The 15,737-nt window shown below is 45.8% G+C and overlaps 1 protein-coding gene and 1 long non-coding RNA gene across 4 annotated transcripts in view; one reads left to right on the plus strand and one right to left on the minus strand.

The window, feature by feature from the left end:
• Positions 1–15,737, minus strand: part of LOC120375502 — a 251,891-nt gene that overhangs the window by 234,878 nt on the left and 1,276 nt on the right. For both annotated transcript variants that reach the window (XR_005586586.1, XR_005586587.1), the window contains exon 2: positions 11,022–11,178. This is a non-coding gene — a long non-coding RNA (uncharacterized LOC120375502). The remainder of the gene's footprint in view (positions 1–11,021; positions 11,179–15,737) is intronic.
• UBASH3B (ubiquitin associated and SH3 domain containing B) overlaps positions 1–15,737 on the plus strand; it is a 104,121-nt gene that overhangs the window by 62,231 nt on the left and 26,153 nt on the right. For both annotated transcript variants that reach the window (XR_005586585.1, XM_039496162.1), the window contains exons 4-6: positions 1,728–1,926; positions 6,461–6,630; positions 8,693–8,901. Coding sequence is in view for 1 of the 2 variants with exons in the window: in XM_039496162.1 (XP_039352096.1) it covers positions 1,728–1,926; positions 6,461–6,630; positions 8,693–8,901 (578 nt within the window). In the remaining variant the exon portion in view is untranslated. The remainder of the gene's footprint in view (positions 1–1,727; positions 1,927–6,460; positions 6,631–8,692; positions 8,902–15,737) is intronic.

Raw genomic sequence — 15,737 nt, forward strand, 5'->3', positions numbered from 1 at the left:
GAACTCCTTGATTTATCCTACTGACTGTACCATGCAAGAAAAAAGGGAGAAGATGCTAAACATTTCCCTTTGCTCTGACAGGTGGGACAATATCTGGCATCGTATTTGCAGAACATCCAGTTCTGTTTTTGCATTTCGTTCAGAACAAAATTCTAAAGAGATATTGTTGGACACCTGGGTGATTGCTTAAAGCTGGACTTGCCCCACATAGCAAATATTGGAGTTGTGACAGTCTTGGATAGTCTTTGAATGTCAAAATATGGCCATGTTTTGGAAGAAAGTGTTTGGTGCTTTAAGTCAACCAGGGTAGAGGTTTCCCCCATCTCAAGCCTCTTGTGTTTTGAGCATTCTAGGAGATCCACCTTGTTTGAGTAATGCCAGGAAATGGATTGCTGCAGCACTTAGTGGCTAAAAGAGTCATTTGACGGAAAGGGAAATCTGCTATCCCCTGCCCCACCCACACATTCTTTGACTGGCTGACTGAGCTAACCTAAAAAACACCTCAACACTAACCTATAGAGGCACAAGCGCCAACTATGAATGGAGCTCTTCAGAGCTTTACAGAGAGACTCCAGCTAGATTGGGCTTCTGGTGCTTCTTTTTTTGGGGAAGGGTGCAGGGAATGTTAGGGAATTATTTATCTTATAAACACTCAGGAGTATTTATCTATGAATATTTCATACTGTGTTAATGTTAAAGCTGTACTCTTGCTGTGTTTTCTTTGACATTGTATTTGACTAGATAAGAATGGCCATGGTAAAACTTCTGAAAAATAAAATCGAAGAGCAAGACACCTGACATCTCTCTTCTAGGAATCATAAGAAAGAGATAGGGGATTAGTTCTTCCTCCTAGAGGGTCGCTAACTTTGGAAGGCTACTAAGTTGATGGGCATGTTGGAAACATGATAATCACTGGTGCAGGCCTGGCTTGACCTGAGTAATTAGATATGGATGAGGCTTTATTTCTTGGGAGACAAGATTAGGGAGGTAAATGGATCAGCAATCTGGAAATAGAATGTCTGTACTAGCTAAAATAAAGGGGAACACCCAGGGAACCATTTACAATGGACAAGATAACAATGGATAAGATAAGCCTGGAACCTAAGCTGAGGTAAAGAGTAAGCTGTGTATGGACAGTGCATGCAGTCCTGGGATTGGTTCCTATAAAGTGACCAAGCCAATCCAAAAACGTGTAATGTACTGTATAGTAAATGCAATGTAATGGTAAACATATGTAAAGGAAGAGGTTTTCCCTGTAATGTTGGGTGTTTGGTACACCTACACCCACCCCCTATTTTTTAATCTAATCAACTCAACATAGCTTTGCTGTATGCCAAATAAAGGAGCCTGAGTGACAAGATGAGAGATGAGCTGAGTTCTTGGGGAACCAAATGGAAGAGGTCTCAGGGGAACCCCAACAACTATGTCATGCAACAAATGCAACAGGAGAGTGACTATCTCTGAAGTTGGTTAGCTGAAACATTTGAATGCAAATCCATGGAAGAGTTTTTGTTGTATTCACCTAGCTCTTGTTTCTTTCGTTTTGTTTGAGGTATATGCTAGTTCTTTACATTCTTCTACTTTGATGAAAGTCCAAGGTGTAAAACCATTCAGGTCCATCACCCTGAACCCTTCCTTTCTTCTCTGAGTACACTCCAAGAGTATATATGGTCCCAGTGAACAAATTCCTGACCCCTAAGGAACATTTGTTCTGCTTCCATTGGCAGTGCGAAGACAGCAAGATTGATGCGCTCAATGAAGCCCTGCAGGCCACAGTGATGCAATGGAAATGTAAATTCCCTGCTCCCCTGCCTTTAGAACTCTACACGTCTTCGAACTTCATTGGGCTTTTCGTCAAGGAGGACAGCGCTGAGGTCCTCAAGAAGTTTGCGGCGGACTTTGCTACAGAAGCTGCTTCTAAAGTGGGTGAGTACACGGGAAAGAAATGTCAAAGGCAGCTATAGGGGCTCCAAGTGTTGTAGCTTGACTAGTGCCAAATATTCCTGGTATGTCGTGGTAAAATGCACCCACTGTGCTACCAAAGTCTTGCCAGAAGGTCCTGATAGAAACTTCAGATGGGCTGTTTGGGAATCAGAGTCCAATCCTTAAGGGAGAGATGCCCACCCCACAACTGGCCTCCTTGTTAGCAGTCTAGACTGGGTGGAGAAGAGAGACTGGATTGTTTTCCCCCAGAAGTAGTCTTTTCCAAATCAGGGTTGAGGCACTTTTAGTGTCACTCCCTGCACAGTATCCCTTCTGTGGTAAATAGAAAGGGCCAGAATCTCAGCTGGTGTAAACTGGTAAAACTCCACCCAAGTCACCAGCTGAGGATCTGACATGAAATAAATTCATTTGATTCCCAAGACTGGTCCTCACACTAAATGTACCCTCCCCAAAACATGCTCTTCTTACAATTGCATTCCCCTTCTGTCAAGATATTTCTTTCATTCATGATCATAAAGGATGCCCTTTTAAGTAAGTGATCATTAAAACAAATAGCTGACTTTGTCCAGTGAATAACTGTAGCGTAATCCAAGATGCCAGAGACTAGGATATATGCTTTATTTAGCCTATCACTTATCCCATAATGGCTGTTTCAAAGGGCATCGTTTTCATGGCAGCACACTAACCGTCGTCTTTGGTAGGCCCGACATTTTATAGTGACTAGCCAATGACAAAACACTAGGCTAACAGGAGGCACACTGAGAAAGATGCATTTTTAATGCTGTCCGTAGAAAAGCAGTGACATCTAGTAGCTAGAGCATGAGTTGGGAGTAAGGACTCCTGAATTCTATTCTCGACTCTGAGGGGAGAGATGTAAGGAATACCATCCCCAATACAGGACGTTAATTAGCCCAGTGACATCAGTAAGACTATTCATGCTTAAAGTTAGTCAGGCGCCCAAGTGCCTTGCTGAATCAGGAGCCTAGTTAGTGTCTGTGTTATCTACCCTCCTGGCACCCTCCGTGCAATTGTATTGCCCAGTTTGGTGCATGGTCTGGGAAGGTTGGAATTTTGCCTTCTTTGAAGTATTCAGCCTTGGCCACTGTCTGAGATAGGACACTAGATGGCCCATTGTTGCGCTTTGCTTTAGTGATTCCTATGTTCTTAGGTGCCCCAGAGAGCATTTCAGATGCAAAAGTTTTGATGCCATTCAGAAATAGGGCTTTCAAGCTCAGGGAAGTGATGTTGGATTTTTAAGCGAGGCTCCAGGGCTAGGAAGACAAGAGAGGAATACCCCACCACGTGTTCTGGGGTTTCAGTGCCTCCTCACAGAACCTATTGTTTTCGGTTCAAAGAGCACATCACATTTGCTCTGAAGTGTTATCTCCTGGAAGGGAAGTTGACATTTGACAGTTCTTTAACCTTTCAAACAGACATTTTGTCTATGAAATTTCCTGCTCAGCTCACTACCTCAAGCTGCGCTGGCACAAGCTTTTTCCCCATCAAGGACAGAAAGTGCGTTTAGTTTGCTTACAGCATTTCCGCTTCCCGGAAGCAAGCCCAGCTCTATGTGAAGATGTGTAAAATACCTCAACAACCAAAGGGAAACCCCTTTCAGCCTTTGTACATCCAGAGGAAATTCACCACACCGTGTTGGGGACCAGATTCTCTGGCCTGCTTACCATCACTTAGCTAATGCAAAGGCAGAGGAAACTTGCCCTAATCCTCTGCTGGAGTGTCCCATGGCATATGGGAGTGGCCAGCAGGCACAGAACCAGCAAAACTGACTCTGGTGCCTCCTTGCCCTGGTGCAGGGAGCATGTCAGGGGGATGGAGTGGGAGTGGCCATAGCTTAATGTGCTCTGGCGATCCCCGGCAGCTATATAGCCCCTGAGGGAACAGCCACAAGGTTGAAGAAGAGCATCAGAGAGCTGTAACCAGCACCCTACCATCCCACCCTCCCCACCCCTGCTGCACCCAGCATAAACTGGACACAGCAAAAGATGCTCCTAGATTTTCATAGGCGTACATCACCTGGATTAAAATATATCAGAACAGCAGTTCCGTACATATGGGGTAGGGGGAGGGATTAGAACTTCTCACTCTCAGGAGTATGTTGCTGCTGGTCCAGCACCCCGTAGTGGCAGGTAGTGGAGCTGCAAGCCCCCATCCAGAAATCAGAACAGCCGCCATTTAGGTGCTATAGTTAAACCGGGCCGCCCAGAGGGGGGGCAAGTGGGGCAATTTGCCCCGGGGCCCCACGAGCCGCTCCGGGTTTTTGGCTGCACTTCAGCCACGGGCCCTTCACTCGCTCCGGGTCTTTGGCGGCGGGTCCTTCAGTGCAGCGGAAGACTTGGAGCAAGTGAAGGGCCTGCCGCTGAAGTGCTGCCGAAGCCTCGGCACGCCGCAAGCAGCAGAAAGGAAAAAAAAAGCCATGATCGGCGGCACTTAGGCTGCTCTACCACTGCCGCTTCATTCTTCGGCGGCAATTCAGCGGCGGGTCCTTCCTTCCGAGAGGGACCCGCCACTGAATTGCTGCCAAAGACCCGGCCCTGCCCCAGGCCCCCTGAATCCTCTGGGCGGCCCTGTAGTTAAAACAACAACAACAAAGTAGATATACTTGGCCTTCTAGAATGCAGGCTGTTCTGAGTTGCCTTGTTGAACGCAGGCTGTCCTGAGTCCCCAGGAGTTTCACCTGAAAGTGACCCAGAGACACACTCACTTTCAGGAGACGGAGGAAATGGCTGTAAGCGTTAAACACCTGCTTTTTTTTTGAGCATTCTAACACAGCACGAATGGCTGCCCTCACTGTTTCTAGTCCAATCAGAAAAAGGAACAAGCACCAACAATCTCAAGGCAGCCTGTTCCCATGAGATTTGTTCCCTCTTAGGCCAAATATTCCTCTGAGCTAATTCTTAAGGGTGCATTGGTAGCACACTGCTATGTCGCATACCCACATTCGATGTCCCAGGCCCTTTTCAGAGATCACCCTTGTAACATGTCCTTTTTTGCTGAATAAGAGAGATTCAAATGGGTTGGGCAAGCACCTGATATTTTGGGTTTGGAACCAAGTCTCCAAATGTCTGCCATTTTGTCTGTCCCTATTTTTTAGATGTGGTTTAATCAGGAAAAATAAGTTATTTTTACAATTTATTCCAGTTTGAACAGTTCTGTTTATTATGATTTATATAAGACATAAGAATGGCCAGACTGGGTCAGACCAAAGGTCCATCTAGCCTAGTATCCTGTCTGCCAAAAGTTGCCAATGCCAGATGCCCCAGAGAGAATGAACTACCAGGTAATCATCAAGTGATCCATCCTCTGTCGCTCAATCCCAGTTTCTGGCATTTCCTCATTTCTTCACCTGTGTGTTCACCTCTTTTAATCCCTTCATTATGTAGGTTCTCTCAGTAGCTTCACCTCTTATCCTGGGAGTACCCCTCGACTCACTTCAAACTCTGTTTGGCTCATTTTAAAATACTTCAGCACTGTGGGTGAAGCCCTGACCTCACTGAAGTCTATGGCAAAATTCCTATTGACTTCAGTGGAACCAGGACGTCAAGCTGTATTAATCTGAATATTTCAACTTCAACGTGAACTAACATTCCCCCAGGTTTGTGTTCTCCACCTGTGAGAGGAAAAAAGGCGCAGAGCAGGTGTGGGGGGGGGGGGGAAATGTAATGGCTGCATAAGATGAAAGACAGAACAGATAGAAAATACAGAGTGGAGGAAAAATATCTAGTGTGAGGGAATTAAAAAGAAAAAAAACAAACCACTGACTGTTTTTCAGAAGTATTGAGCACCCATGTCAGAGGCAGACAAATAGGAGTTTGAGAGTGCTCCATCACCTTTGAGCATCAGACCTGCACCATATGCAGGAGCCCTCTCTGACCAGCCTATTCTTGGAGAGAGCGTCAACCCCTTAGGTAGAGGGAAAGGCTGCCCTTTAGCTAGAAAATTATGTTTTTCAATCAAAACAGCCTTGCAAACCCAAACGGTTTTAAAATGTCAGGAATTCCCACCTCCCAATCAAAAATATTAGTTTTCTGAACTTAAAATTGAGATTTAAAAGTTTGGCAAGTATGTCAAGTATGAACCTGGGACCTCCACAGCTAGAAGCATGAGCCTCTGTAGCTTGAGCCAAAGGACTGCTAAACCCTGGAGCTACAGGCACTCGCAGATTTGTCACCTCTGTACATCAGGCACACAGGCTGGGAAGCATAACGCAGACTCAACAGGCAGTGGGTTATACAAGATTTCATGAAGCACCCCATCCTCCCTGGTACCAAATGCTCCTTTAATCTAATTCCTAAGGGTCAGATTCAGATCAATGGTGCATTACCAGTGTGCAGCGCTATAGGTTTGATTTCAGACTGCCATTTGTCTTCACTTTGCTAACGGAAAGGTTTTGCTCAATTCTCCTGCACTAATGGGGTGAATGCCTTTGAAAATGGAGCAAGAGTCTGCTGTGCGGTGTGACGGTCGCTTGTTGTTGATCACATCTTTCTCATTTCAGATGTGCATGTAGAACCCCATAAGAAACAGCTGCACGTGACATTGGCCTACCACTTCCAAACCAGCCACTTGCCCACGCTGGAGAAATTAGCACAGAACATCGACGTCAAGCTAGGATGCGACTGGGTCGCTGCGATCTTCTCTCGAGATATAAGATTTGCTAACCACGAGGTAGTTTTTGGAGTTCATCATAGTTTAAAAAAAAAAGCAATCAAATATAATTGCAGTTGGCTGCTGTTGATTTGTATCTCAAGCTCCAAACTGAGATAGGGCCCTGCTTGGCTACAAAGGCACATCCTAGGCCCTGTCCCAAGGTGTTTACAGAGATTCAGCCTGTTCCCCAAGGTGTCTGTGGCAGAGCCAGAATCCAGATATACTCTTGGCATTTAAGGCCAGAAGGGAGCATCAAATTGTCCAGTCTGACCTATTGTACATCACAGGCCACCAGCACCACCTACCACCTGCACACTAATTCCCACAGCTGAAATTAGACCAAAGTATCACAACCCACAGAAAACTAGATTACTGTGTGCCACAGGGAGAGACTAAAGTATATGCCCAGCACTCGTACTGATTGCAGTAGGAGTAGCAAATGCTCAGCAACTCTGAACATTAGGTACTTTTATTAGGTGTGCAGCTTTAGGCATCCCAAGCGTGGAAGTTTTGGCTTTGGTATATTAAGGGACGGCGATTAGTTTCCACCTTCCTCTGAAGATGCTGGCCACTGCCAGAAACAGGAGACTAGAATCAATGGAGCAACAGTCGGCTCTGGGCATGACAAGTCACATTTCCTTACGGAGAACAAGGTACATAAAAAGGACAGAGTTGCTCATTAGATGTTTGCTTTGCGATGAAAGTTGCTAGTGCAGAAGTCAGACAACAAGCCTTGTGTTCAAATGGAGGATGGCTGTGGGAATTTACAAGGCAAGTTACTGATCAACATTTGACTCCTCTTCAATTAGCAAAGAAGGTTACTTGCCATTCTATCTCATGACCGACAATACATTCTAGCTCCCAGCTAGCAGAAGGGAACAGCACAATCGCATTCGAAGTAATGTTTTTCTCCCCATAAGAACATTTTTTTGTTCAGTTTTACAGGGCTTTCTGCCCTTTTGTAAACATGTAACAAAACAAAACAAAAATCGTTTAAATCCCATCCATGCTCTCTTGAACATTACAGGTTATATTTGTACACTCACACCCCGATACATGCACCTGTGTGGACATCTAATACACAAACAAGCATGAACACACAAAATGGAATATATATTTTCATCACATCACAGTGCAACAGACAGAAGTAGAATTCTAATTACTCACTACTTCTCTGCCTACTTTGAAATCTGAGCCTATTCATCTTAAGACATAATTGTAAAATGAGATCGCCTAGGCAGAACACTCCTCATCGCCTTTAAATTTTGTTTTCTTAATGTCCTCGTAAAGAGCAGAATATCATGAGTTCAAATGTATTAGCCCAGTGACAAAGGGTCATTGCCCCACTTTCAAAGCCATTAAAAAGTGGGGAAGAAAAATGCTTTTTTAACCAGAAAGTAAACACATAGAAGAAGATCCTTGGGAACCTTGTGTGTGTAAATACCACGTCCCCAGTTCAACTGTGGACCAAAGCACGTGTTTCCTTTTAAGCACTTGAGTAGGCCCAAGTCAACAGGATGCTTCAAGTTAAGCACGTGCTTAAATTTTTTACTGAATTGGGGAATAAGGAAGGGGAGGGATTATTTAGGATGGCACAAGGAGCACCATGACTACGAGCAAGGGGATGAAAGGGGCAAATGGAAACCGAATACTGAAAACTTCACAACAATGAGGATTGAATACTTTCCGATGGGATGTGGCAGACAGCACATTCTAAAGATGTTTTTTGTAGATTTATAAGGCCAGAAGGGACCTTTGTAATCATCTGACCTCCTGTTAAAAACTAGACTGGATAAGGCACTAGGACTAGGTAATACAATGCAGAAAGCTGAGACTGCAGCAGTTGCAATGTGGGACTGGGTGATCTCACAAGGCTTTTCCATCTTTAATGCCTATCATTGATTTCTATATTCTCCTTTGCTCTCTCTTTTACTGGTGTAAGAAGGGTTAATTATCTAGTTTGGAGAAGGTAGTAGGCAGCGGGGGAGAGGCATATGCGAGTTCATTCCGCCTTCTCTCATGCCCCAGGATTCTCTAATGCCCTTCTCACATGCTTTCTCTTTCTCCTCCATCTCCCCAGACACTGCAAGTGATCTATCCCTACATCCCGCAGAATGATGATGAGCTTGAGCTGGTTCCAGGGGATTTCATTTTTATGTCCCCTGTGGAGCAAACCAGCACCAGCGAGGGGTGGATTTATGGCACTTCCCTAACGACCGGCTGTTCTGGGCTGTTGCCTGAGAATTACATCACGAAGGCAGACGAGTGTGGGACCTGGGTGTTTCATGGGTAAGCAATGCTCAGGCCGGTTTCTGGCCGCAGGAAGCGAGAGTGGAATTCAGCTAGTGGGATTCATCTACTGCAAATGATAGCAGAGTAAACAAGGTCTCTCTTTGTCACTGATGTTGGAAGGAACATACAGCCACAGAAACACTCACCTGAACGAAAGGAAAGGCAGGCTCTATTCCTCTTCATGGGACCAGCAACTCAACATAACTACTCAGGATGTTCCAGCAATGTTATTCAAAGGGTCACCACCAACTATTACAGGGCCAGAGGTAGATGGCAGCCGTAAAGGCACATCCTTGCAATAAGAGGGGTGGGGAATTATCAAGTGTGCTGTCCCATAAAGAAGTTCTCAGTGACAATACCAGGAGCATGAGCCATAGTGTTCCTTGCAGCTCCCTTTCGTGCATTCCATCTCTCTGGGGAGGTTAGTGCCATTGTGTGTGATGCCTGAGTATAAGGACCTAGGGTTGGGTTAGATTTCCCAAGGTATTTAGGCAGATAGCTGCCTAGTGGGATTTTCAGAAGCACCTAGGAACTTAACTCCCATTGAAACCAATGCCTGTCTGCATCTTTAGGCGCCTAAATACGTTTGAAAAACTGGCCCTTTCTGACGAGCCCTTGCATGGCGACACAAGATAAGGGAGGGGAGAGAAGGAAAGCATCTTCCTGCCCACTATCCCTCTAACAGGGCATTGCACCTGCAGAATCCAAGCCACAATCTGGCCCCCAACTTTTACATTTTTGGTGGGGGAAGTTGCAACATTTTTGGGAGGAAGTTGCAAACCAAATGTAGGCATGCCTTATTTAAAACTTCAATGGATACACAAGTCTTCTGGGGAAAGGCGGGTAGGGTGGGAGTGTTAACAAGCCAGTACTGGCCACGGTGTTAGCACAAGAGAGCCAGAAGCATGAAACTGACTAGGAACAAAAAACAGAAACTGACCAAAGAAATCTCCAAGTTGATTGAAATGCAAGAATCAAAACAACAGAAAGGTTCCTGATGGTGTTTTTGTTTTTCCCCCTTTCAGTTTTAGTCACATACGGTGCGGTTAGAAACAGGTGTACGCCCAATGGCTAGTTTCATTTTGCAGCTTTGAACCGACATATCAGTGCAAATGACTACCACACCTTGCACACAGGACCTGAATTCCCCCAAACCCAAAGGCCACATTCTCTCAGGTGGGCACCAACATACAACTGCAAAACAGAAGGGCTCATATTTTGCAGGTGTCTGTCATGTTGTTCTAATCCGTACTTTACCAAGTTCTCCTCATGAGACAAGGGCTGCTGACATATGGTTTCCACATTTCAGTCAGATGGGGCAAACCTTTCTAGATCTCTGTGCAGGTATTTACATGGTGTCCCTCTAATATCACCATACCTCCCAAGTAGTTATGAAGTCATCTTCACAACACCCCCATGAATGGAGGAAACATCTCTCGTAACCAAGCCACAGAGCAGTGAGGTGATTTGACCAAGGTTAATCAGAAAGTCTGTGTCTGTGGTGGGAATGTCCCACACAGTCTAGTGCCATAACAAGACCATCTTTTTTCCACTACTGACTGCAATGGGTTTGTCGTCTGTGTTTGAACACTGATGCTATTCTATAGCAAGCTGGCCTTTTTTATTCTGAAATCTACATTTTTCCTCAAGGTTCCTGGAGGAGTTTTGAGCCTGGGCACCATACATTAAAAAATTATTATTATTATATTACAGTAGCTAAAAGGGAAGCAAACGTTTGGCAATTCCAGCAGTTCTTTGTCTCCAGGAAAGGGAAGAAAGGAAATGCCCCTTTCCCTGATTACCATTAAAGAATATAAATAATGAATCAAAGCAGGCAATATGGAGCATTTATCAAAAACATTCTTTCTTACTCGGAAACAGACCGATTTTATGTAACAGATTCCCACAGTGCATATTAGTAATAAAGTGCCATTTAGAAGAAAGCAAACTTAGGACAAGTTAAGCTCAACTCCCAAACTGCAGCCTAATGCAATGTACAGCAGGCTGGATTTTCATAACAATTGGAAAGCCTCTAGGCATTCAGACTATCTTTTCAGGCACACAGGCCCTGGGTTTCAGCATTGCCAATGAAAGTGAACATAGATAGAAATACTCACTGCAATACTACAGATCCGCCCTTGGGAAAAAATGGCAACTCAGTTCGCTGAGTTATGATCCATGCGTCAGGCATTCAGAGGCGCTCAAGTTCCAAGGGGTTTGAAACAGGTGGCATGTCGATGGAACTGGGGTTCACGCTGAGAATACTGGGCAGTCCTGGAGTTGGATAAAAGTGATAATGGCAGTGAATATTTTCCTGCTGATCACAATAAACATACTTTGTGGTCATATAGCCTGTACCATCCCAAATGGATGCCGAAGCGCCTTCAACAATTTCCTTGTACACACCATCATTGAAAAGTAGCCATTGCCAGGGTGTTGGCCAGCATCCTGGGTAGATAGCCAGCTGCACCACACAGCAACCAGGAGAGGACAAATTTTAACCTGACTTTTGAAGGTCTCCTCTGAAAGACCCTTCCCTCTTTTCCTCCCCTCCCTTACTCTGCCAATATAGTCAATGACAAAAGCTGGAAGAGATTGATGCAGCTCTGCAGGACTTGCATTTTATTAATTATTATTAATTAATGTATTTATATCGTGGTAGTGCATCGGAGCCCTCGTCACAGACCAGGACTCCACTGTGCTAGGTGCTGTACAAGCACAGAACAAAAAGGTGGTCCCCTGCCCCAAAGAGCTCACAATCTTCTATAGAGTCCACTGCAAAGTTCTGTAGAACACTAGGCCACCTCTTCTGCCTAAGGACAGCAGGCCTGGCTAGTTTGCCTAACACAGTGCAGTAGGATGTGCTTAGAGCAGGCCAGCTGGGCTGTGTAATGGGAGGCTCCGTGGATGGACGCTTCTCCATGCCCAAAGGCTGCAGAATGACAGTGGGATCACTTCTCAGCTGCCAGGGTAGCAATTCCTGAGAAGCTCTGTGCCCCAGGGTTGGGGACCCCTTCCCCCCCACAGCCCTGTAAAATTGTGGCATGTCCACGGGCAGTGGGTATTGAAGGTCAGGGGAGGCTAAGCCTCCCCTAACCCAGTCTGTGGCCCCACCTACGTTCTTCCCCGGAGCCCCGCCCTCACTCCCCCTCTCTCCTGAAGCCGACGGGGGCTGAGCTCCAGCTGGTGGCCTGGAACTCGGGGCAGGGCCGATGCTCCCACACGAGTTTTACACCAAGGTCACACCAGCGACTTTGGGAGTGACGGCCAGTTTTACACTAGCATAAAGGAGATGGTGAAGTAGTGGGGATGCTCACCCGGGATTCAGAAAACCCAGGCTCAATGCCTTGTTCCGCCGACATCCCGTGTGACCCTGGGCAAACCACTCAGTCTTTGTGTGTCTCAGTTCCCTTATCTGTAAAATGAAGATAATAGCACTTCCCCGCCTCACAGGCATGTTGTGGAGGCGAATGCATTCAAATTTAGGCGGTGGCGGTGCTCAGATACAACAACAGGAGCCATAGAAGAACCGAAGAAACAACGGAATCGGGCTCCTTTGGTTTTCCTTTAACATGTTTTGCTGGTGTGCCCCCCAAAGTAAGGAATGTAGAAGAAAGCTTGGAGTTTGCAATAAATGTAACCTAATGGCTGTTCTGTTACCGACACCACAGCATGTCTGAATCACACAGAGGAGGAAAACATAGGAAATAAGGACCACATCCCTCATATGCTGTGAATTGGTCTAGCTGTGCAGACCTCAGTGAAGCTACCCTGATTTACACCAGCGCAGGGTCTGGCCATAAGTACTGCCATAACAAAGTGCTTCCCATCCTGCCTTATTTAAAGACTTAGGTCCTTTCCTTCTAACAGTGCTATTGTGCTGTAACAACTTGGAACCAATCTAAGCCACACCCCAAAAGAATAACTGGTCCCAAGTCCTTTCTGGAGGAGAGCTGTCTGCAGGCTATTCCCTAAGCACCCATTCGTCTCTGTGAATTACTGCACTGCCAACTCAGAGACAGAAACTCCCTGCCCGCAGCAGCGTCTGGAGACTGGAAAGGAAGTGGGAAACCCAGCAGAGCTAGTTATAGGCAGCTTCCCCACAGGAGCCACAAAACCAGACACTCAGCACTGTGGGTCTCTCTCATATGTGAACTTAAAGTGACAGGACTGTAGAAACCCGCCCATTGTCGTTCTGTGGACTCAGACCAGCTCAAGGGGAGGCTGCTGAAGCTGGAGGCTTTGGTAGGTGCTTGAGCTGCTTGGCTGGAGAGGTTTATCTTGTTTGCAAAGGCAGAAGTACTCTCCTCCCCCAGCCTCATACCAGTAGCGCTTGCAAATTGTTGCATTAGATAATACACGGCTGCCTATTTCTGCTCTTGCTTATAGGGCCAAAGCCACTCCTGACCTCCTTCAACAAGCCAGATTTGGCACAAGGTCCAGGAGGATAGAGAAGAAATCCTCAATTCCCAAGCCACACGCAGTCACCACTTGGGCTTCAGTAGCTCCTTCCACTCCTGCAGTCCCATTCTACAGCTTGCAGCGGCTGGTGGATAAACTGGCTGTTGCTCCCATCTCCTCTAAACTCCAGTGAGTGGGGACATTGAAGGAACACTCTCTTTCCCCTCCCACCTCCCCCAAAAGCCCGTAGGGGATTTACTTTCAGCAAAACTGGTAGAGACCCCTTTGGCCAGCCTTTCCTCAGATCCTGCACCGGCCTTCCAGGGCTATATAGGAAAGGGCACACCTTGCCCCCAAGGAAGACTCAATGCTGCTGGCAGCAACGATGTGGGGAAAGCAAGGAGAATAATTGCCTCACCCACAACACAATGGATATTTTTAATCTAGGGTCTTCCAAATAATGAGCTATATGTGGAAGATGACTAACTTGAATGGGCTCCAGTGGTTTCTATTTTCGAGTCACCAGCAGAGCAAGGGAGACGTCGGCAAAGTCAGATTTATGGCACTTCTCCAGCCACAAGATATTGGAGGTTGCAGAGAGGTTCGCGTCTGCCTCATCGTAATTCTGACCCATTCCTAGCATCCATGAATGGATGCAACTATGATGCATGAACTTTAAGGAGGGATAGGTGGAGAAACAGCGTCTAAGAAGCGATGGAGCAATTGCTCAGAGATAAAGGGAAAACAGGAGACTAGACAAGTCACTTTCCATCCGCCTGGGTCAGCATCTTCCCACGCTATCAAATGACTAAGGCAGTGGGATATAAATGCTGCTGCTGGCAATTGTCAACGGTTGAGAAAGGACCAGGAATATGCCAGCTGCACACTGCTGCCCATTCCCATGGGGTCTTGGCTGTGCCTTTTGTCAGCATGGCCACTGTGGTGTTCAGCACAAAAGGCAAGAAGCTATGGCTTGACAGTCACTTTGAAGGGGATCAGAGGTAGGCTCCAGCATGCAGATTTCCCATACCCTACAGTTTGGGGGATATTCATGTCAGTTTCAGGGCAACTGCACTTGTATTCCCCCTCCATGGTCCACTCAACACATGCCACCGAGGCTTCACCTCTCTTGGGCAGAGACCTGCGTCTCTCTCCCTCCTGACTAGGATGTTTTTAAGGCTGCACAGTTCCTTACCTACATTGTGATATTCCCAGCAAGCCAGACTGCTTAAACGGTGCTTTGCTTTCTCTCTCGAAGTTATGAACAGCATAATTGCCAGCAATTATAAGTCACAATACAATTCTTTCTAGGCAAGCAGATTAATTTTTAAGATGAAAGCATCACAAAGAAAACTTTTAAAAAACCAATATAAGAATTTACACACATGCTAAAAAGCTTTCCAGGGGTCACCCCCCACCCCAGCCTTGGGCTCTGGTAGGTGTCAGTCTTTCAAAACCCAAAACTAGATTTTTCCCGTTTACTAGTTCATAACGGTCTCAGATTGTGAGAACCTCGACTGGGCAGTTCAGCCATTTCTTTATGTGATGTGGGCCTTTGATCTCCAACCTCCAGGAACAGCTCATTAGCGGACAATGACTCAGCTCCTCAGGGCATAGCTTCAAAAGGCTGCGGTTTTGCACAATTGGAGATAAGGAATTTTTGTTAACCTTTCCCTAGGTATTTCTGAGGAAATCCAATTCATACCTATTGTCCCCAAGGTCCATTCTTGTCTGGCACATTTTCAATATAGTCCTTTGAACTCTCCCAAGACTCACATCACATCCCCCTCTCCTGTCCAGAGAGGTTACATACAATCCCAGCCCACCATAATACAGAAACTTTGCATTTAATACAATTGCCCCTGAAGATACTTAAACTTAATTCATAAGGTCTCCCGTGGATATTGCAAGATTATTGCCTTATCTGTCACAATTCAGACCCAAGCTTTTGGTTCAGATTATCATCACTAAGATAAAATTGGATCTGGCTTTCAACCCCATGCATGGTGTGACCTTCCTGAGCTTATCTGTATGCCGCTGCGTTGCATATCTGTAAGTCTCTAAAAAAAAGCCCTTCTGCCATGCTGCTTAGAAATTGAATATTATTCTTCCATCTTCCCTAATCTCTGTCTAATTATCTCTCCACTCTTCAACTGTGAGCTCCTGAGAGCAGGGACAATTCCTTGTATATTTGGAAAGTACCCAACACTTGGAGGGAGCTACTGTAAATTATAGTAGTAATAATAATAATAATCCCTGCCTTCCTCCTGGCAAGTTCCAGAGTGTTCTGAGCTGGGATTTCTACGTCAAGTATCAGAGTAATAGCCGGGTTAGTCTGTATCCGCAAAAAGAATAGGAGTACTTGTCTCTAAGGTGCCACAAGTACTCCTAGTCTTACTTAAGGTATGAAGAGTGTGTGAAGGAAAAGGCAG

The sequence above is a fragment of the Mauremys reevesii genome, linkage group 12 (assembly GCF_016161935.1).
Source record: "Mauremys reevesii isolate NIE-2019 linkage group 12, ASM1616193v1, whole genome shotgun sequence".
Lineage (NCBI taxonomy): Eukaryota > Metazoa > Chordata > Testudines > Geoemydidae > Mauremys > Mauremys reevesii.